This window comes from Castor canadensis, chromosome 9 (genome assembly GCF_047511655.1).
Source record: "Castor canadensis chromosome 9, mCasCan1.hap1v2, whole genome shotgun sequence".
Taxonomy (NCBI): domain Eukaryota; kingdom Metazoa; phylum Chordata; class Mammalia; order Rodentia; family Castoridae; genus Castor; species Castor canadensis.
The window spans coordinates 35,612,764-35,634,573 of NC_133394.1; the positions used below are offsets into that span (position 1 = coordinate 35,612,764).

A 21,810-nucleotide genomic window follows, 5' to 3' on the forward strand; every position below is an offset into this window, starting at 1 on the left:
CATTGGGAGGCAGAGGAGCTTCACTTAGGAGATGCATGCATGTCTGTACTGGAGAGACTCCTCACTGCATGTAGAGGCATGTGCAGGGCACATTCCTGCTCAAGCCATGCTTCTTCATATGTCAAAAATGGCAGCTGGGAATGCCTTCAGGATGGAGAATTTGGCATTATAATGAGATCATTATGAGCCAAGTTTGTTGTAGGTCACCCAGAAGAGGGACTGGGTAATTTTGGCCAGCTTGCACTGGTTCCATGTAGTCTTCTCTAGAGGACCTTATCTGAAAAAAAAAAAAAGCAACAATAACAAAAAGCAATTGGACCTGGTTCTTAACCCTTTAAGTTCCTATCCATCAGCTAATATTAGGAGTAAAGTAGCTCCAACCAGAACACTTGGGAAGACCTGGAGCAAAGATGCTATATTAAATATATAACGTTATCAGTCAGGAGGAAAAATCACATCTAAATCTTACACAGGTGAAAGAACCACAGGTTGGGGAGTCAGAAAAGCCAGCATTATTATACCAACCTGAGCAGATGACTTATTCTTTCTAAACCTCAGTTTCTCGCATGGAACAGTATTTCTCAGGATAAGTTTGAGAATTAGATGAAATATGTGAAACCCTAGCCACAGTTCCTTTGTCATGGGAGATAGTCAGTAAAGTTTAGTCCTTTCCCCATGTGAACCCAAGCACTATCATGACGCAATAGCGTTCATCAGAGTTTCTCATCAGCATAGATTGCATAATCCTTCGTTGTCAGGGGTTATTCTGACCATTGTTGGATGTTTAGAGCATCTCCAGCTTCTGCACACTAGAGGCCAGTAGGACTCATCCATCCAGACAAAATTATTCCAGTCATTACTAAATGTCCCATGAGGGCAAAAGGCAAGCATTTTATCCAGTAGTGACACATAACTGCTTTAGAGAAGGAATGTGTCAGTGTTCCCGTACATGTGAATGGAAAAGAAATAAAATACATGATTCTTTTCAGAATACCTTAATGTTTTGCTATCTATAACTTACCACAGACATATTTATTATGTTATCTAATAAAATGATTAATCCTGCTATGCATCGCTCACTGGGATAATAAGCTTTACATGAATTAACTACCTGAGTGTTTTCTATGTATCTGCCATCCCTGTTGGATTATTTTTCCATTCTGAACATACACCTGATCTTTACAAGCTCTGAGAACAATGTACTTGTATTTACTAAGTAGCTAGTCTTTGTTAGTCACAGTGCATCCAATGAAAAAATATTGAAAATGGGAGGAAGAATGGAAAATTAATTTATACAAATCTAAATGTGTATGCTTACAAATAGTGATTCCTTTTCAAAAACTTTGAGGCTGGGCACTGTGGTCCATACCTGTAATCCTAGCTTCTTGAGAGGCAATTAGGAGGATTGCAAGTAGATGTCAGCCAGAGCCAACAGCAAAACCCCATCTCAACCAATAAAAAGCTGGGTGTAGTGGTGTATACCTGTTATTCCAGTTAAACTGGGAAGTGTAAATACCAAGATCACTAGGAGACTCACAGTCTATGCTGGCCTGGGCATAAAAGTGAGACCTATTTAAAAAAAAGAAACGACTAAAGCAAAAAGAAGTAGAATGCCTAACAAGTGCAGGGCCTTGAGTTTAAACCCTGGTATTGCCCCCTCCAAAAAAAAAAACAAAACCAAAAACCTTTCAGAAATCAAAAGTAATGAGGCCCTTAGTCAACTGTTCCTTTATCATCACTACTATAATATATTATCAAAAAGATGAAAGTGAGGCTGGGGTTCAGCTCAAGTGGTAGAGCCCCTACCTAGCAAGCATGAGACCCTGAGTTCAAACACCAGTACTGCTAAAAAAAAAAAATTAAATAAACAACCCTTTAAATTTTAGTTTTATCTCTATTTTATTTCTTATAAAGAAGATTCTAGGAGTACTTAGAAACATTTACTCAATCATACTTCATGTTTTGTTCACTGCATGTTGCTAATTGTTAAAACAGGACAATTAAAATGACACCTTTTAATTCAGTACAGGGCATAATTTTCTTTTTTTTCTATTAAAAATATTTACAATTACATAATTGAATTATAAAATTAAAATATAGAACTGTATAACAGTAAATGTTTCCATGTTACTGTGTATATCTTATCTGAAATTCTGTTTTAAACACTTGCATGATAACCTACTATTAAAGGAAATTTAGATTGTTTGTAGTTTTTTACTGCAGTGAATATCCTTACACTTATTTTTTTGTTGTGTTTTTGCATGGTTATTCAGGTAACTTTTGTCTTTGTTTTTGTCTTTTGTGTTTGGGGTTTTTTAATTCAGGGTCTCACACTTGCTAGGCAGCACTGTACTTGAGCCAGTCCACCAGCCCTTTTTTTGTGTTGGTTATTCTTGAGATAGAGTCTCAGGAACTATTTGCCTGTGCTGGCTTCAAACCAAGATCCTCCTGATCTCTGCCTCCTGAGTAGCTACGATTACAGGTATAAGCCATCAGAGCCCAGCTAACTTTTGTTTTTTCAGCCTCCCTGGCAGTCAAACCCAAGGCCTTGGGGATGGTAGACAAGCACCCACTCTACCACTACTGAGCTGTACTCCCAACCCACAGATAATTCTTTCGTACAAAGTCCTGAAAGTGGAATTGCAGGAGCAAAAGTTTTCTCCTTCAAATGTTTTACAATATATGCAATGTCCAAATGCATAACTTTAATGATGTAATGTTTCTTCCAAAATTTTCCTCTATGGAAAGAGGCTTCAGTATATTTTTTCTCTTTATCAATTTATTATCCAACACAGAAAGGGTGAAGATGTGTTTCTTTTCTTGCCATTTTACCCATATTGCTATAAAATGAGGTATTCAAATTATACCTAAATGGTGTCTATTGTGACTGAATACAGTCTTGAAAACAGATGCCTTATCTCTGATTCCTAACTGTACCCTCTGCAGGGCATTGGAAATTCTATTTTTCAAGCTGCAAATTGTGTTCTCTAATGATCTTGAAATCATTTAAATAGGTTTGAATTTTTTTAATGAAATCTAATAGAATAGAAAGAATATATTTCTTTCAGTGGATCATGGTCAAAAAGTATGAGTATCTCAGCCAGGCACCAGTGGCTCACACCTGTAACCCTCACTACTCAGGAGGCAGAGCTCAGAAGAATCACAGTTTGAAGCCAGGCAAGGCAAATGGTTTGTGAGACCCTATCTCAAAAAATACTCAACACAAGAAAGGGCCGGTGGAGTGGCAAGTGGTAGAGTGCCTGCCTAGCAAGTGTGAGGCCCTGAGTGCAAACCAGAAAAAAAAAAAAGTTTTAGTATCTCTGATTCTAGAAGGTTCCTTAGTTGCAAAGATAGGAGATTGCCCAACCTGTGGCTTTAAAGTTAATCCGATCAGTCTAGCTGCCTTCACCAAGAAATCCAGTGCCAGACTTTGGTGTTGATGGGTGATTGTCACAGGTGTGCAGAAAATAACCCACTAGACATTTCATAGAACATATCACATATTCAGAACTAGACTAGATAGAACATGATGATTTTCAAGTGAAAACCAATTTACAATTCACTGGATATTTTATTTGGTGGTAGCTAGCTGCATTTTCTCTTTCTCTTTCCATGGTGTGAAAATCTTCCTAAGAATCTCACTTTTTGGGAAGAGAGATGCAGAGACTCAACCCAGTCTTCTCCCCACTTGACTTAGTGTCTCCCTTTCTGTTTCAAGGTCCTTCCTCAAAAGCACAGAACTGAGCAAAAGGAAAGTGAGGGGAAGAGCTGGGGGAATAGGGGGATGAAAGGGGTTTTCCCTAGTCTTTTCTAATCCTCCAGTTCTAAAGGCTTAGTTGGTATTTCAACACTTTAGAAATAAAACCTGCTTTTACAATTAATGCAAATATTACTCAGTGATTCATCCCTTCCAAATGATTCTTGGTTTCTTTTGACATTTTATTTTTAAATTATAAATTAGCATTGACATCACTCTAGGGTAAGTCTTGCCTCTAAACTCGTCAGTCTTACCAAGGCTGTACAAGTTCAGGCTCTTAACAATCCCTCAAGTGTCCCTTAGCTTCTGTTGGGCTTTTAAAATATGTTTTTTAAAGCATATTTTACATAATGTGTACATAGGTACACATGAGTTCAGAAATCTTAGGAGAGAGATGTTATTGAAGAAAAGACTAATTTAGCGGTCTACAGTGTAGAGATCTTAATAAGACTTTGTCTACAGTAATGGTCAATACTAACCTTGCATCAGTTCTAGTGAAAGCTACTTTAAGTTAAGTCCTTACACTTTACGAAACCATCCTCAGTTTTGTTTTGTGTTTTGGTGGTACTAGGGTTTGAATTCAGGGCCTGCTTGCTAGGCAGGTGCTCTACCACATAAACCCATAGTTTTTAATAAACCTGTGAGTGGGTTCTGTAAGTTTAGTCAACAGTCTCACCTTGCTTTGGAAGACTGTGGGCTAAGATTGTTTGAATAGAATCAGATCACTTCAGATCAATGGAAAACCTAAAGTCAAAATAATGGTGTTTAGATTTTCCATGGAAGCTTGGGCTCCTGCAGTATTCTAAGGATAAGAATATTCACATCACAGAGATTACTGTTCACCCTGTAGTTCAGTGAGGTACTTTTTTTATTACTAGTATTAACATAACTGGAAATTAAGCTAATGATTACTTAATATATATGCAGTTATAAATACAAAATTCTTTAATATAGATATATACTTATAAATATATAATACACATTTACACACATACATATATATTTATATATATATATAAAACCAAAGGATGTTACGACTTAGAGGATGTGATCTTTAAATAGGCATTTATTGACTAACACATATTCTAAGCTCAACAAAATTCTACTCTTTTCAAAAGTCCGTCCCATCCAAACCTGACATTTTATAGATGTGAAAACAGAGGCCATAGTCAATTAATTGACTTAATATTCAAGTTCACACACCCAGCAGTGCCAGAATTGTTGAATTTTAAATTGGATAATTTCTCTTTATTGTATCAAGTCAATTTTTCTTTTAAACTGCTTTTCTTAATTGTCATGTTATGAGGGGCTGTTTGAATGTTTTCAGTCACTGTTTTCTTGTTTTAAGCAAAAAATCTGTGTAAACTTCATGTTCAATAGGATTCAGAATTGCTCTTTTTACCTTTTGCTAAAGTTGGACCCTGCTCCGTACTGCCTGGGAATCATCTGGAGGTTTTTTCACTCCCATCTGTCACACAGTGCTTTAGCAAAAGAGTACTTCATTGGAAATCAGGTTCCTCTTTTGAGACTTTTGTGCTTATGGGAGTTTAGGTGATATGTTCATTGGAGTGAGAGCTAAGCTGTTTTAATAAGGAGACTTAAGAGTGCATTGGGTTAAAGAACAAAGAAGCTGATTTCTTTCTCATTTCACCAGGAATATGAGATGCTGGATGGTCAAATCAGCTCTGTTTTATGGTGTCAAAGATCCAAGTTCTACCCATCTTACTTATCCACTATCCCATAGGCTATTCATCAACATCTATGTGGTAGAAGCCAGGTCATCTCCACATCTGGGTTTTATCCAGTGGAAAAGAGAGAAACAAAACCTGAGGAAGCCTGTCAAGGATGTTAAGCCCAAACTTTAAAGTAGCACACAGGAGCTCTGACCTTCCACTGGTGAGCCATTCTTGTCAGATGGCCATCTCTAACTCCAAAGAAGTATGGGGCAGCTCCAGGGGAGCCGTCACACTTCCAGTGGCCCCACTACTGCTGTGGAAAAGGAGAGAACATATTTTGGTGGGCAGCTGATATTCTCAGCTACTGTCCCAAGTGCCCTTCAGTGCTTTTTAGGCTTCATGAAAAAAACTAATAACTTCAGGTGTTAATATTTGCTTATAACCTGGTATTTTTTAAGCTTCTAGTTTTTCATGTCACATACCTAAAATGTGATCTAAGTGAATTTCAATAAAGTTAACTATATTTAGAATAGTGAAAAGGATATTTCTTAAGTAAGCAAATCCTAAGTGATAGGTAATTGTAGGTATTGTTTTTATCTGATCAGGTGGTTCTTCATTTTTATCAGTGTCTCTGGGTTAGGGCCTGTAGTGTATTAATATCTGGCGGGAGATGAATAAATTTGAGACCAGACAACCTTGATAGTAAGGGCTCTTACTTTTGTGTTTTTTATTGCACTTTTACAAGTTTCAGAGTTTCTATTCCACTTTGACAATGGTGAACTCCCCTAGAGGGCAGAGGTTGGTGCCCCCTCTCTGTGCTATGCAAAGCACTCTCAGGTCCCTTTGAGCCGCTCAACAGAGCAGCTTGCAGAAAATTTTGAAATAGTTCCTTAGACCACCACAGAGTTCATGAGGGACTGGAAAATAATATGCATAAAGGCTGGTAAATCCTTGATGTTTAGAGGGTGATAAAAAAAAGAAATTGTCTCAATAATCCAACTACAGATTGTTCTCAACCTCCCTTTCTGAGATGACCTCTTTCAGTCTACTGAAAGTATAGTCCTTTCCAAATAAACTTTACTATCACTTTTACTACAAAAAAGAAAGAGAGAAAGAGAAAAGAAAAGGAAGGCTACTCATATTTTTTATACAGAGGACAAAGACCATCAGCAAAGGGTCTTATATCCTACATAAGTGGCAACTCCTTGGTTACATAATCTCCGTTGTTAGATTTATATACCAAAGAGGAACTAAACCATGTCCTCCTTCTAAGGTCTTTAAAGAAGGATTATACTAGGTCTTACTGGAATCATACTGTTTACCTCTATGTGAATTCCATAGTGATAGATATTTTAAAATTTATTCCATATTATAATTTTGTTTTGTTTTGTTTTAATGTACAGCTCCAGAATGGCTGAAGACAATCCATATGGAGGGACTGGACAAGTAAGTGTTATAATTTCACTGGTAATTTTATTTAAGTGTATTAGTATTTCAAAATATATAAAGGTAGCACTAGTTACTCTAAAATTAGTATAAATTTCTTTAATAACTTTTTTTAACATCCCTGTGTTTCCAGATAAAGTTGGAGAGGATGTATCATAAAAAATAATGAAAGTAAAGTATATGATGTCCCCACTGCAGAGGAGCTAATACAGAAACCTTAAAGTGACAGAGGTCAATATGGGAAGGGGATCAGGAACTAGTGAAAAGGTCAGGTAGAGATGAATCAACTTGAGTTGTAACACATTTGTGCATGGAAGCAATGCTAGGAATCTCTCTGTATAGCTATCCTTATCTCAACTATCAAAAACCCTTTGTCTGTCTTAAAAAAAATAAAATGAGTGACTAAAACCCTATCACACATATTGTTGCATGAAAACTATATATGCTACAGGTCAATTGAGTGCCACCGTATTAGGTTCCCAGGGTTACTGTAACAAATTATCATAAACCTGGTGACTTGAAAGGATAGAAATATATTCTCAAAGCTCTAGAGGCTAGAAATCAAAACCAGGGTGTTGACAGGGTTGATTCCTTCTGCAGGTTCTAAGGAGAATCAGTTCCATTCCCCTTGACTAGCTTCTGGTCGTTGCTGGCAATCCTTGGCATCCTTTGGCTTATAGCTGCATCACTCCAGTCTCAGCCTCTCTTGTTTCATGCCCTTCTTCTCTAGGTGTCTTTACTGTGTCTTTGCCTCTGAATCTCATTCTCTTTCTTCTTATAAAGACATCAGTCATTTAATTTAGGGCTCACCCTCATCAAGTATGACTTCATCTTAACTTGTTTATTTCTAGACTATATTTACAAATAAGGTCACATTCATAGGTACTAGGAATTAGGAATCAGACATATCTTTTTTTAAGAGGGAATGTAGTTCAACTCACTATAGCCCATTGAAATATTCATTTAAAACACTCCTAAGGCGAGGAGCATGGCTTAAGTGGTAGAGTGCCTACGTAGCAAGTACAAGGCTCTGAGTTCAAGCTCTAAGTACTGCCAAAAGCAAAAACAATAAGAGCATCTCTTTTAATGAGGAAGCAGATTAGTATAGTGAAAAGACTTTGGACTTGGAAGTCACAAATCATTATATAAAATGCCAGTTGCTACTGATCAGCTCTTCAAACTTGAGAAATCACTTAACCCCCAATCCTCACTTTTCTCACTTGAAAAATAGAAATAACAGCCCCACATACACAGAGGTTTTGCAAGACTACATGTGTAACGAGAGTGCTTTGGGAGCATAAAACTGCTAATATTGCATTAGCAGTCATAGCTGCTAAAGATACTAGGGATACTAGTGTCTTTTCCCCACTTCCCCCATCGTTTTACTTTGAAAAACTCCAAACCTATAAAAATGTTGAAGTCTAACAAATCTGTGTTGGTTATTAGCACTTTGTTTCTCTTCTCTCTATATATATAATATATGTATTTATAGATACACTTGAAAGCAATTTTCAAACTCTGGAGTAATTACATTGGCAGTATTAAACTTTGAATGTAATAATTTCAAGAAGTATTTAAAATGCCAAGATTTATTCATCCCTTAGCTACTTAGTATTATTATGTACATTGGCATTAGTAGGGATGCAAAAATAAGTGACACACAGTCTCTGATGTCAGCAAGTTGCCATTCTATAAGAGGAACAGAAACATAGTATCCATATGGCAATAAAAGCTGTCATGGTCTGCATAGAGGGACAGAAGTCTTGACAGGGATCACTACATGCTACCTGTCAGGAGGGAGAGAGAAGAGCAGAGTTAGGGAGGACTTTCCAAAAGAAATCTATGTAAGCTGAGATTTGAAAGACATAGTTTGCTAGGCTGGAGAGCAAAGGGAATACTACTAGGACACCCTGGCTCCAAGATTCATTATCATTTCATATTTAAATATTGGTGGCATCCATAAAAAACAATGAATTTCCCAAATTTATGCTTGTAAAGAATCAGCCAGAGAAATAAAAGTGAAATACTTTTTAAGGGATCTGATGTTTCTATAAACAAAATAGACATAGAGCGATCATTACTCTTGGATAGTATTCTGATTAGTTTAGAAAGACTGAATATGTGTTGCTTTTCACATTATGATGCTCCTTTCCAATTTTGTTATAAAAATAGTGATATCAGACAAATCTAGGAACATCTTCTTTGATTGCAGCATGAAAGACATTTGGCTACTCATATTATCAAAACCCTTTCTTTTACCTTTCACTTTTAATATGTTATTTCTAACAATTAAAGGCCAACTCTAACCAACATGGGGGTTGTTTCTGCTTGGTTTTAAACCATGCTTTCCTGTCTGTACACAGGAAATCTTATCAACCAGAGATGGTCCTTTATGCCACAGAAGAGTAAAACCTGCTGAAGACATTCATTTTGAAAGTTTCTTCTGTGGGCAATTTTGTGCTCCTCAGCAACAAGGGTGGGGCATGTACCAATATTTCAATTTTTGGCAGGTCCTTGAAGGTTCTTCTTTCCCCTTGTCTTGAGCTTAATGGTTTGTATTTCCTAAAATGTATGTGTCCTCAATCTTCAGTGTTTTAATGTGTGCTGGAGTTTGCATTCTACCCTAACCTAATAGATACCCTAAGCCACAGCACAACACTTGCACTTTGCCCTGGAACCGCCTGCACAGCCACAGGAAAGATCTTTTTCTTGGTTGTCCTTTCTGCTCTGAAACTGGTGAATGTCCTGTGTCAGGTGGGGCTCATTTGTGCAGAACATGTTTTCTCATTCCTGTATTTCCTTTTCAGCAATGATAAATAGATTCAATGAGCTTTACTCTTAGCCACTGAAGTGGAGCACATTTTTTGTTCCTCAATTAAAAATTTGCATCCCTCACAATTGGACCTGAAATGTTCTTTATTTAAATATGGCTTGTTTTACTCTTGATTTAACTACAGATACTATTTTCTTAAGAACCTCCAGTAATTTACTAATAAGGACAAGGGCCCAAGTTGTAATACTGGCTATTAAAAAATATACTAGTTTCCAGTACACACACTTGCTTATTAGAAAAAGTGAAACATTGTTAGTTTCTGTGCTATCCACAAACATTTTAAACAACTGACTTTAGAAAAAAATAAATAAGAAACTCAGAAATATAAATATAAACACCTAAAAGAACTAATTGGGAAAAATTTCTTTTGAAATAATTTATAGTAACTTATCAAAATAGAGTTTAATTCTATCAAATTATATTGTATGCCCACTGTTTTAATTTTCTGTTAGTCTTATGTTGCTGCTATAACAAATTACCACAAATCTGTGATTTAGAACAACATAAATTTTTTCTCCTATAGTTTGAATGTCAGAGTTCTAAAATCAAGGTCTTGGTGGGGCTGCATTCCTGGTGGATCTCATTTCTTGCCTTTTTGAACTTCTAGAGGCTGCCTGAGGGGCTGGGTGTGTGACTCAACTGTAGAGCGCCTGCTTAGCAAACATGAGTCCCAGAGTTCAAGCCCCTGTACCACCAAAAAAACAGTGAAGGCCGCCTGTATTCCTTGACATGTGGACACTCCCATCACCCCAGCCTCTGGCTTCCATTGTCACACTTCCTCCTACTCACTTTGATTTCCTAAACTCCTTATCCAGCACCTCAATAATCCAGAATAATCCCCGCATTGTAATAGTGTTACCTTAATAACATGTACAAAATGCCTTTTATTATATACCTTCTGGGGATTTTGGTGTCTACATTTTGGGAGACCATTGTTCGACTTAACCACCCTTCCACACTAATTCCAGATGTAGTAAAAAAATGGAGGTGATAATAAAAATGGGTGAACTCAGTGCTGTTTGGTCTTTGGACTATAAATTATATTTTCAGTTGTTCTATAAATTATTCCACAGCTGCTGACTACAGCTCCTTCAGGACTTGAAATGGTGGCTAGATTAGGGATATAGCAAAAAAGAAATGTAGATTTCTAGGCTTATATTCTTATATGCCTTAAGAGGGTGTACACTTCAAATCATTCCTTAAGCAAATATTTATTAAGTATTCACTTTAATAAGCATTCACTTGCCCCTGAAGATGTACTAGCAAGCTACCCCACTGCCCTTCCTGGTACTTTACAGATAGGCCGTTATTCTTAACATAAATTCCATACACATGAGAGTGTAAGTAAGTCTTATAAAGATATTTTAAAATCTTAATTTCAGGAATCTTATTTTTAAGTTTCTGTCTTTAGTTTTCATTCTGATAATTAATGTTTAAATGTTCTGATGTCACATTTTTAACATAATGTTATGAAAGTCATGAGTAACAGATTTAAATATTCATCTTTTCAGATATTTCACTTGAATGCATTGCCCCATACAATATTTAAAGCAGAATTATTTCCACCAGATATGCCACTGTCAACAGGTAAGAAAGCCATTGCTTTTGTCCTATTGTTTGATTTCACTTCTTAAAAATATTCGGAATTTTCTAATGGTCTCTTCTAGAAATTCATTGATACAGAAAGGAAATAGTGATTAATGTTTTAAAAAACAATCTTTCAATGTACTTTATTGAACTGTGTTTACACAAAAATATTTCACCCTACTTACCCATTATATTAGCAACTGTTAATATCTGCTCGAACAACTCAGAAGAAATTTCTTTACTCAACGTAAGAATTTTCCTGTTCTCGCAATCTTAACTATCTTTGAGTTCTTTTTTAACTCTACTCTGCTTTATCCCACACTCACAACAAGGCATCCTGAACTCCTCAGTTCTGTTAAAAAGCAAAAACAAAGAATCAAACAAACATTTATGAGGACCAGTTGTATGCCAGCCAGTATGTGTAGCAAGTGTGAATCCTTGAGTTGAAACCCCAGTAATGCCAAAAAAAAAAAAAAAAAGAAAAAGCACCTTTTAGCTTAGTATTCTGGCCAATCAGAAAAAAACTTAAATAGTAATACTTTTAACATGACTCCATTAATTATTTGAATCCACAAATTGTTTAATCTCATATGAAAAATTCAACTCATTTAACCTCTTCTTTATTGATTGAGTTGTATGTAAGGTTGGTATGATGGCTTTTTGTTTTGTTTCACCCCTCATGTCACCAGTAGGACTTAACAGATGTTCAAAAGCAATGCAGGTGAATTATGGAGATTGTATATAAAACAGAGTTTGGTACTCACTGAACGGGACAGCAGGTGTTTTGTTTACCATAGATTTGCTTGTGCTCTGGAGAGACTTTATCCAGCTTCTATAGTTCTCATTAGAAATGACTATGTTTGCTTTGATACTTACTTCATTGTTGACTTCAGAATGTTTTTCTACATTTGCATCTTCAGTGTTTCTAGTACATAGGAGGGAAGAAATTAAATCTGCTACACTTTCACCTTCATTAGCAGACATTACCTGACAGAGGCCTTTCTGTCTTGACCCCGAAAACATTCTTTTCTAGGCTACTATTTATCTGAGGCCTTGTGAAGTGCCGTCCAATTTGAGCTCTAGGTCAGCTTCCTGTGAACAAGTAAGAGTCTTGGTGGTATCTGGGTTTCCTGTGAACTTCTTTATTCTGAGGTTCAAAATATTTTTCGTAGTATTAATGCTTTATTGAAAGTGTAATAACTTGGTTCCATCCTCAGGAAATATACACATTTCTATTAAATGCTTTGTGGATACCAAATAGTATCCTGAGGCAGAGTTTAGTTTTTAAAGTTTCCTTTTTCTTTAGGTCTATGAGCATAGAACCAAGATTACCAAAAGACTCAGCTCAGTAAATATTCTGTAATCAGAGCTTCGTGTTGTAGAAATGATTTTGTCATAATACTAGAAAAACTTTAAAAATTGTACCTAAAAGTTTTATTGTTCAGTTGGTATTTTTTTTATCCATGTTTTTTTACTCTCTATTGTAGTGGCATAGAGCAGTTTTTATGGTCCAAGGTGTATGGGATGTTTTATTCAAATTTTAAAGAAGTAGAAAGGATGTCTAAACCAATATTAACTTGTAATTTTCATGTGAATTTTTTTCCAATCCTCTATAGAGTTATTGAAATCTAAAACCATTAGTAGATCTACTATTTGTTGAAAACGCTATAAGATATGATACAACTGTTAGGTCTATAACATTATGCTTTAATTTCTTTTCCCCACACAGTGGGATGTCACTTTCATGGCATAGAAATGTGGCCCAAAGAAAGTTGGCCTTAAAACAAATATATGCATATCAAATCTAATTTTCTAGTTGATTTAGCTTTGAATGTATTCTTTGAAAGAGAAAAATGGTCTGATTTCTCATGGAATTTCACATGTTTGAAGGAAGTTATGTCCTACAGAAAAAAAAAATCATACCAAAACTACAAGTATTTTCAGGAAAGGTGAAGTTTAACACAAATGTGTTCTCCACTCCCTTATATTTTCCATGACATCTTATACAAATATTGCTTTCTTAGAGGGCTGTCTTCTTGCTATGTTCTTTTAGTATTCTAGTTTTTGTTACATTCTCATGAGAACCATATATCACTAGTGTGAAAATATTGGCATTTCTAATTAGTTTTATTTTCTTAGCAAAATTAAATTCTAGCCACCTTTTTTTGGAATTTTAAAATCACATTTACTTTCCCCAAAGTCATTTAAAATGGCCAATGATGAATTTTTACACAGACAAGAAAATAATTTTCTGTGTTACTGCATTAGTCACTGATCCCTGTTTTTCCTTTCTTGTGCATGCTTCACTTCAAGGGTAGTTACTTTCCAGCTGCCTTCCATGTACATTTCTTGAATAACAGGAAATAATTGCATCTTTGTTTCCTACAGTTCTCTAATTTTATCCTGATTCATCATAATCTTGAAAGGATAAAAATAAATTCTATATAATTTATAGTCTATTCAAAATTTCAACCTGCAGTTTTATCTCTTCTTTACAAATTTATCTATCCAAAATAAGTCTTTCATAACTTTTTTGATAGTACTGGCATTTGAACTCAGGTCTTTGTGCTTGTGAGGCAAATACTTTACCACTTGAACCATACTTCCAGCCCTTGCTGGGCACAGTGACTCACACCTATGAATCCTAGCTATTCTAGAGGTAGAAATCTGGAGGATATAGTGGTTCAAAGTCAGCCTGGGCAAAAAGTTAGTAAGACCTCCTTCTCAACCAATAAAATGCTGGGCATGGTGGCCCAGGCCTGTCATCTCAGCTAGGCAGGAAGTATAAATAAGAGGATGGTGTGCAGGCCAGCCAGGCATAAACACGAGACCCTAGTTGAAAAATAACTAAAAGCAAAAAAAAAGGCTAGAGATGTGACTCAAGTGGTAGGGTGTCTACCTAATAAGCATAAGGCCCTGAGATTAGATCTCAGTGCCAGCAAAATAAATAAGTCTTAAGCTTCAACTGGGAGATAGTGAAGATTAAAACAGGCACAGATGCATTCTTTTAGAATATTTTTAGTACCACACATGTTAATTTATTTTCAGATAAATAAGAAATATCAATGTCTTTCTTTTAGAGCCGTGGGCTATGGCACTGTTGATATAAAAATCAGCTGAAGTGCTTAGGAACTTCTCATATTGAACATATCTATATTTATGGTGTCAGAGATTCTGATTTTCCTTTGAATTTTCAAGTCAGATACTAATAGGATGTGGCTTAAACCTCTAGTTTTCTTTGTTTTTTATAGTAGTTAATTGGCATGCAGGTATATTCAATTAAATTATTTTCAGGATTTTATAAAAGGGATGTGCTGTTTTGGTTTTTTTGCAGATATAAATTTTTATTAATTTAAATGTTATTGCTTGTGCTGTTTTAAAACAGTGGTCATAAGAGAACATAATATTCAGAAATTTTATAGAACCCTTAAAAGCTACTGATTAATAAGAGGGCAACTATATCTCATAGAACAAATGAAATTATTAGGGGAAGGGAAGGAACAGACCAGTTAGATGACGAACACAATACTTATGGACTCAAGTAGGGGAAAGAACAGAAGCTGAGTGTAAGAGAAATAGGCAGCCTGGGGTACTTACCTGTGTCTTTTCCACACGTAGAACTTCTCTCTATCTCTCCTAATTTCACATTGAACACGGTTTTTGTAAAGAGTGGAAGTCACTGTCTTATATGTGAAGGAAAAAGAAAATTTCAAAGTGCCCAGGAAGTGGCTACTGCTTATAATTGGTATTTGTGTTTTCCTAAAAGTGCTCTGTTGGAAGACAAGATTGTGTGAGCTATTGACATGGTAGTCCTTGCCAGCCATCGCACCTTTTGGTGCACTGGGCAGTGTGCCATTACCATTCAACAAATGTTTATTTATTGTGGTTCTCTAAAACTGTAAAATTATTGTTACAGTGAGAGTAAATTTAATATTTCAAAGGAGAAAAAGAAATTAAACCCTTGTAATTTTACCTATAAAATTGATTTGAAACCTCAGTTTAAGAGCATAATTTCAGTTTTTGAATTGTTGTATATTTTTTATACCAAATTTGAGAAGCCTCACAGTTTCTTTTGATTTCTGTTTTTGTTTTTGTTTTTAGCAGATGGCCCATACCTTCAAATATTAGAGCAACCTAAACAGGTAAGAAGATTTAAAGGATAGAAGTTTTTTTTGTGCAATATTAAGATCTGTGGCAATATTAACATCTATAGCTAATATTAAGATCTGAAGTGTTAAATAATAATAAATAAATTTTACAAAGGAAATAGCTTATCTGGATTATCATTAACCTGCCAAATTATGTAATGACTTTGTTCATCTACTTTACATTTCTTAGTCATTCTTCAAAAGGTCGTGAGCCTCAGTGCATAGTTCTGTGAAACTCCAGTTAATTATAGATCCTTGGTATTCTGCTATCTCTGCCATCTTAGCTTCTCAGCCACTCCTAGGAAAGGCAGAGATTATTTCCATTCATTTTTATTTATAAGGAAATATACATACATGCAGTTCATATCTACTAAGTTACATCCAACAGTCACATCCACGTTGAACTTCCTTCACTTGCTCCTTCCTTTACTAGTTCCAGTCTCTGTGGAACATAACCCATGCACTAAAAGGACTAGGAGGAGGAGCTGTATTCGAATGGCCTGTTGAATTCCCTTCCTTCTGGTGTTAGCTCTAGACTCAGCATCCTTAGAGCAGGGAGAGGAGCATTTTATCTTTTTGAGCTCTTTCTCTTACCACTAGATTCTGTAGAAGATAACTCAGAATTGAAATGGCCTTAAAACCATTTCCCAACACTGTGGCTAAATATTGAAAGTTGTATGACTCCTGTGCTGTGAAACATGAAAAAAGAGTAACTTTAATATCTGTCTATAGGACATTTCAGTTTATTAGGGGATGGAAGTTATGGTATGGTCTTCCATAGACATGAACAGTCACTAAATCTTTGAGTGGATGTGCTTATCACATCTGTGTGAGACTGAGGATGTATATACCTGTCCTCTTGCAAGTACCTTTCCCTAGGTGTTCTATATAGTGACTCAGATGAATGAGTATAACACTTTTGTACTGTGCAACATTTATAGATGCAAAGAACTTAAATAAAGCATCCACTGTATTGTTTCCAGAATCATGTCATATATGAATAGATTTGGTCAGCATTTAAAGAATATAAATATCTTAATGATGACCACACTATCCTTATAAGAGTGAAATTAGACCAAAGTTTTTGTTGTGGGATCAAGAATTCCACATAAAACTTTGGAGCATTGTTCTAGTTGCTTGCTTGCAGGTGGCAAATCCTGACTCCACAGGCTGCTAACTTTTCTTTGCTTTCCCTCCGTTTCCAACTCTGTAGCAATGAGTTCTCACATGATGTCACCAGTTCTCTTAACGACACTCCCAATGGGATTTTATTCCCTGAAATTCTACACAATAATCTGGCATCCTGGAAAATTTCTTAACTTGCAAAATCTGGATAATCCATGGAACCAATAAATCTGCTAAAACATGTCTGCACACCAAAGTATTCTTTCAAATACCTATCTTTCGAAGCATAGCACTACAATAAGAATTTTAACATGCAGTTCTTTATCACAGGCCCAAAAGTCATAATGAAGAATTGACATTTATGGTTTACCTAAAGGGTTAATATAATTCCAGAATTCAAAATTTAATTCATTGTTTATTTATTTTATGTATTCATACTTGTGTGAGTAAAACAATGTGTTTGTTATTTTGATGTGTGACTTCAGTGAAAGTAAGAAGGTTATGTTTAAGTGAGACTTTCTGACTAGATGGATGTAGCCTTTGAGGTTGATGACTCATTTTAAGCAAATGGAGTTACTGAGATGAATGGCTGTGGATTGGCAAACCTTTAATCTCAGAAAGTTAGAGTCAGAAATGCATCCAGATTATGCATTTGATGGCATTTTACCTCCCTGAAAAATTATACATTTCCATCCTCAGATTAAAATTACTTTACATAGAACTATAGGTGCGCTTGTGAAACTAAGCATAATATACATTGTTTTTTCAAACTGTAAGCACATGATTAAGTCAAGCCTATTGTCTTAGAGTCTGTTTGACACCACTCTTCATAAGATAGAAAAGTATATACGTGAGAATATTTTTCCAACTGCCCTAAGGGAATTTTTTGGTTAAGATAATAAATTGCTGTATTAATATTTTTGTTTCACTTATTTTTAGTAGGAAATGGGGTTTGAACTCCGGGCCTGGTGCTTGTGAGGCAGGAAGTCTACCAACTGAGCCATGCCCCTAGCCCTTTTGCTTTAGGTAATTGTCAAATAGGGTCTTGTGGTTTTGCTCAAGCCAGCCTGGACTCTGATCCTATTTATTTATGCCTCCTGTTTCACTAAGATAACAGACTTATGTCACCACATTCAGCTTTTTTGAGATGAAGGTCAGGCTGACCCAGGCTGGCTTCGAACCACCTTCCAATCTCCACCTCCCAAGTAGCTGGGATGATTACACCATTGTTTACAAAAGATATGGGGCTAAATTATAATTTATTTTTTAATTTGAATTTTGCAAAAAATTAAATGTAAGAATTGTCCCTAAAACCTCACCGAACCTCAGAATGCTCCCTGGTATTCAGGTCTGGGGTATCCTGAGGAATCAAATGCAAGAGTTGTTTTAGATCTTACTTTGATGAGTTGAGTATATACACTGCAGACCATGTATGCCTTGAAGAGCTTTCTCAGACTAGGAAATTTACCTCAGGCCTTCCTCATCCAGTGAAACGTGTTTTAGGACATCAATCTTATTTGGAAATCAGGAAGTCCTTAGATAATATAGGACCATTGCAGATGCTTCCCAGAGATTTAAATGAGTTTAAGGCATCAGGAATACTCAGAAACTGCAAGACCCTAGTAGGCATAATGAAATGTGGTGTAATCTAAGGAGGGCAAAAATTTTGTATTAGTTCATGAGCTCAAAGTTATTAAAACCTTCATGTTTGCTGGTTATGAAGTTGTTGGAGTATGTAAACTAGAAGCTCTTCACCAGCAAGTAGTGGGTATGGGGAGCTCCTGATGGTCTGATAATCTAGCCTTGTTTATATGAAGTCAGTCATACAATACAAATAAATGAAAGAGGAGGATGTTTCTTGATGCTCTTTTCACAAAAGGGTGAAAGAAGGAAAACCAATTAGGTGGCTGGTTAGTTTTAAATTACTAACACTACCACAAATTGACATCATTATAAAGTTGAGTATTTCAAAAAATACAGTGAAAGCTTCCTTAATATAATGGTGAAATCCATTTACAGAATTGTCTTTGCTTTATTACTGGTATACAAATATGCATAATTTTAATTAAGTTAGGTTTGTAAGGGGTAAAATGTTAGAACTGGATTAGACCTGAACTATGGTCTGGTATAATCATCTTATTTATACAGATGAAAAACATGGCACTTGGGTGTTTATTAGCCCACAGTTGCTCATATAGTAAAGGTTTCCAGCCAATAACCTCATTGATTAATTACATCTATAAAATTCATGGTTCAGATAATTAAAAAAGGACTATCTGGTTTTGGATTCTGAATCAGTTAGAATTCAAGCTTAAGCTCAATTACATCAATAATTATAAACTTAAAGATCTTATCCTCTGAACTGTTGAGAAGTCCAGCAGATTCACGGTGTAGCAGAGGGTATATTGCACAACACCCATGCAGTATGTTGGTGGTCCTCCCCTTACCAACTGTAATCAGAGTAGAAAGGGAATTCTTTTAAGTAATAATCAAAGAAGCATAACTTTTACTACTCCAGTGAAGTCCAGAGCTTCACAGCAGCAACTGGAGATGAAGAAGCTCCAATTCTGGCAAGCCACAGCACATTGCATCAAAGGCTCAAACTCTTCAGCAGTTCCGTTCTGCCTCTGTGCAGCAGGAAAGTTTCTGCAGGCTCAGGTGCCTGGCTTCTGAGCCACAGCTCAGTGCACGAATATCAGTTAATACAAGTTTTGGAAAGTAATTCTCACTTCCAGAGTCCTCTTTCACAGTATCATATGTTTTCCTTTTCTTACCTAGTACATATAAAACTTAGAAGTTTGTGAGTAACTTTGTCACTATCATTTTAATACATATTTCTCAAAAGTATTGACTCTGCATTTGCCTTTACAGAGAGGATTTCGTTTCCGTTATGTATGTGAAGGCCCATCACATGGTGGGCTTCCTGGTGCATCTAGTGAAAAGAACAAGAAGTCCTATCCTCAGGTCAAAGTAAGTGTGTATACTCTACTATGTGAAATCTGAAAGATTTGATTTTCTAGCAGCAAAACCAAGGAGATGCTTTACATTAACACAGTGAGCCTTTGCCCCTACATTAGAAGTGCTCACATGGTCATTATAATTTTCAAAGAAATTTGTCTCATGAGAACGAGAGACTCTAAAACTCTTTTACCATGTCCATTTAGTATAAATGTTTTTAACATCAACTAAGAAACTTTTATTATTTCTCAGTCATCTTTAAGTTTTTTTTAATTGTATGCTTTCTGAAACTTTAATAAGTCTTTGAAACAAATGCTTGATTTTGGTTCTATTAAGATTTAGTGAGAAACAAAACAGGTGACTGAGTGTATGGACTATCTAGTGTTTCATTTAAGATCGTGAATTCAGAACCAGACAATATGATGAGCTGTATCGGCTTCAAACAGGCTTATTCAGCACTTAAAAAATGTATTACCCTAATGTGTAAAATACAGAAATATGAAGAGATCCTATTTCTTAAGGTGTTTTAGAGATGAAATGAGGAAATGTGTGTAAGTGCTCGCTAGAGAGCCTGCAGGTACCCAAGGGCACTGTGAGCAGATGGCTGCTGTGTACGCTTTGGCCCTTCTTAGCATGCACTGCCTTATGACTTGTGGTGGTATACTCGGGCGTACCATTACCATCTTCAGCAGGTGCTCTACCATGTGAGCTACTCTGCCAGCAAGAATATGTTTCTCTATGTTTGTTTGAGTGCTATCATTCATAGTCTTGCAGGTATGATGCATAGTTTTGCAGGTAAGCCAGTCAACAATTGGCAATTTAATCCTTTATAAAAGTTTTTATTCAGTCAGTAATTCAAAGCTTAGACAAAAAATGGTGTGCTTGCCCCTCAGGGTATGACATACTTTTGGCCTTATTAATTTTGTTGGTTTGGGTTTGTTTTCTATAAAGAGATGCTCAACAGATCTAGGCCTCAGCAAAATTCTAGTATAACAGAATATATCTATTTCTTTTCTTTTTCTTTCTTTCTTTTTTTTTGCCAGCCTTGTGTTTGTTTCTTCCTTTCCTCCTACCCCAGTTCTAAGCCCAGGGCTTTCTAATTTCTTATCATTGTTCTGAAACAAAAGAAAAAATATTATGATGTTATTCTTTACCTTTCAAGCAAAACTCACAATATAGGTCCTAGGAATCATATTTTCATTTGAAGACTTTTAGCTCTAGTTGTGGAATGAAAGATGTCCACAGAAGCAGGCTACAGTTGTATTAGACAGTGTTTTCCTGAGAAACAGAACTAATAGTAGGTAGATGATAGGTAGATAGATAATGAGAGGAGTTAGCTCACATGATTATGGATGCTGAGAAGACCTACAACAGGCTGTCTGCAAGGTGTAGACACGGGGATGCTAGTAGTAAGGCTCATTCCAAGTTCACAGCCTTAAAACCAGGGAAGCGGGTGAGGTAACACTCTTTGGTCCAGGACCGAAGGCCTAAGATCTGGCTTGGGATGGCAGGGTGGGGGTGGGGGGGTGGGAGTTGTGGTGGCTAGTGTAAGTCTGAAGGCTACAGAACCTTGAGTTATGATGTGCAAGGGCAGAATAGGAGTGTCCCAACTTCTAGAAAGAGACCAAAGAATTCTCTCTCTTGTCTTTTTGTTCTGTCTAGGCCTCCAGCTGATTGAGGGCAGATCTTTCCCTCATTCTGTGGACTTACATATGAATCTCTGTGGAGACAACCACAGACACACACAAACTCTCTCTAGGTATCACTTACTTCAGTCAAGTCAGCGTGTTAAATTAACCATAATAACAGTCACCTGGCTTTCAGTCTTTAGAACCCACATGAGGAATGGGGAGTATAAATAAAGAAGGGAATTAGCATTTGTTAAACATCAATGATTTGCCACAGATTTTTTTGTACTTTATCTCAATATTCACAACAACCCCAGTAGATAAAAAGTGTAATGCCAATGAGGAAACTGAGAAATTAAACAGCCTTTCTCATAGGAATAGTGTTTTCTTGCACAGAATGTGTGCACTGCTGGGGACAGGGCGATTAGGAGACAGAGCACGGGAAGACAATGGTGGAGTAGGCACAGTGAAAGAAAATTCTGGAAAACAAGGAAGAGAGGCTCCTGGGGCAAAAGGTATCAGGTCTTGGGGAGTCAGATCCAGCATGTTTTAACACATGTCTGTGTGTCATATATAAATATTCTTTGTGTTTATGTAACGTGTATATTTGTAAGAATAACTGAAAGTCACATTGTTATCAGCATCAATCCTG

General features: G+C 36.2%; 1 protein-coding gene across 4 annotated transcripts in view; it reads left to right on the forward strand.

Moving 5' to 3' along the window:
- Positions 1–21,810, forward strand: part of Nfkb1 (nuclear factor kappa B subunit 1) — a 118,534-nt gene that overhangs the window by 17,070 nt on the left and 79,654 nt on the right. The window contains exons 2-5 of one of the 4 annotated variants that reach the window (XM_074041446.1): positions 6,837–6,879; positions 11,224–11,299; positions 15,401–15,441; positions 19,444–19,542. In XM_074041446.1, coding sequence (XP_073897547.1) covers positions 6,844–6,879; positions 11,224–11,299; positions 15,401–15,441; positions 19,444–19,542 — 252 coding nt within the window. In that variant the 5' untranslated portion in view covers positions 6,837–6,843. Of the gene's footprint in view, positions 1–6,836; positions 6,880–11,175; positions 11,300–15,400; positions 15,442–19,443; positions 19,543–21,810 lie in introns of those variants that run through there. The other 3 variants (XM_074041448.1, XM_074041444.1, XM_074041445.1) reach the window with 3 other exon arrangements.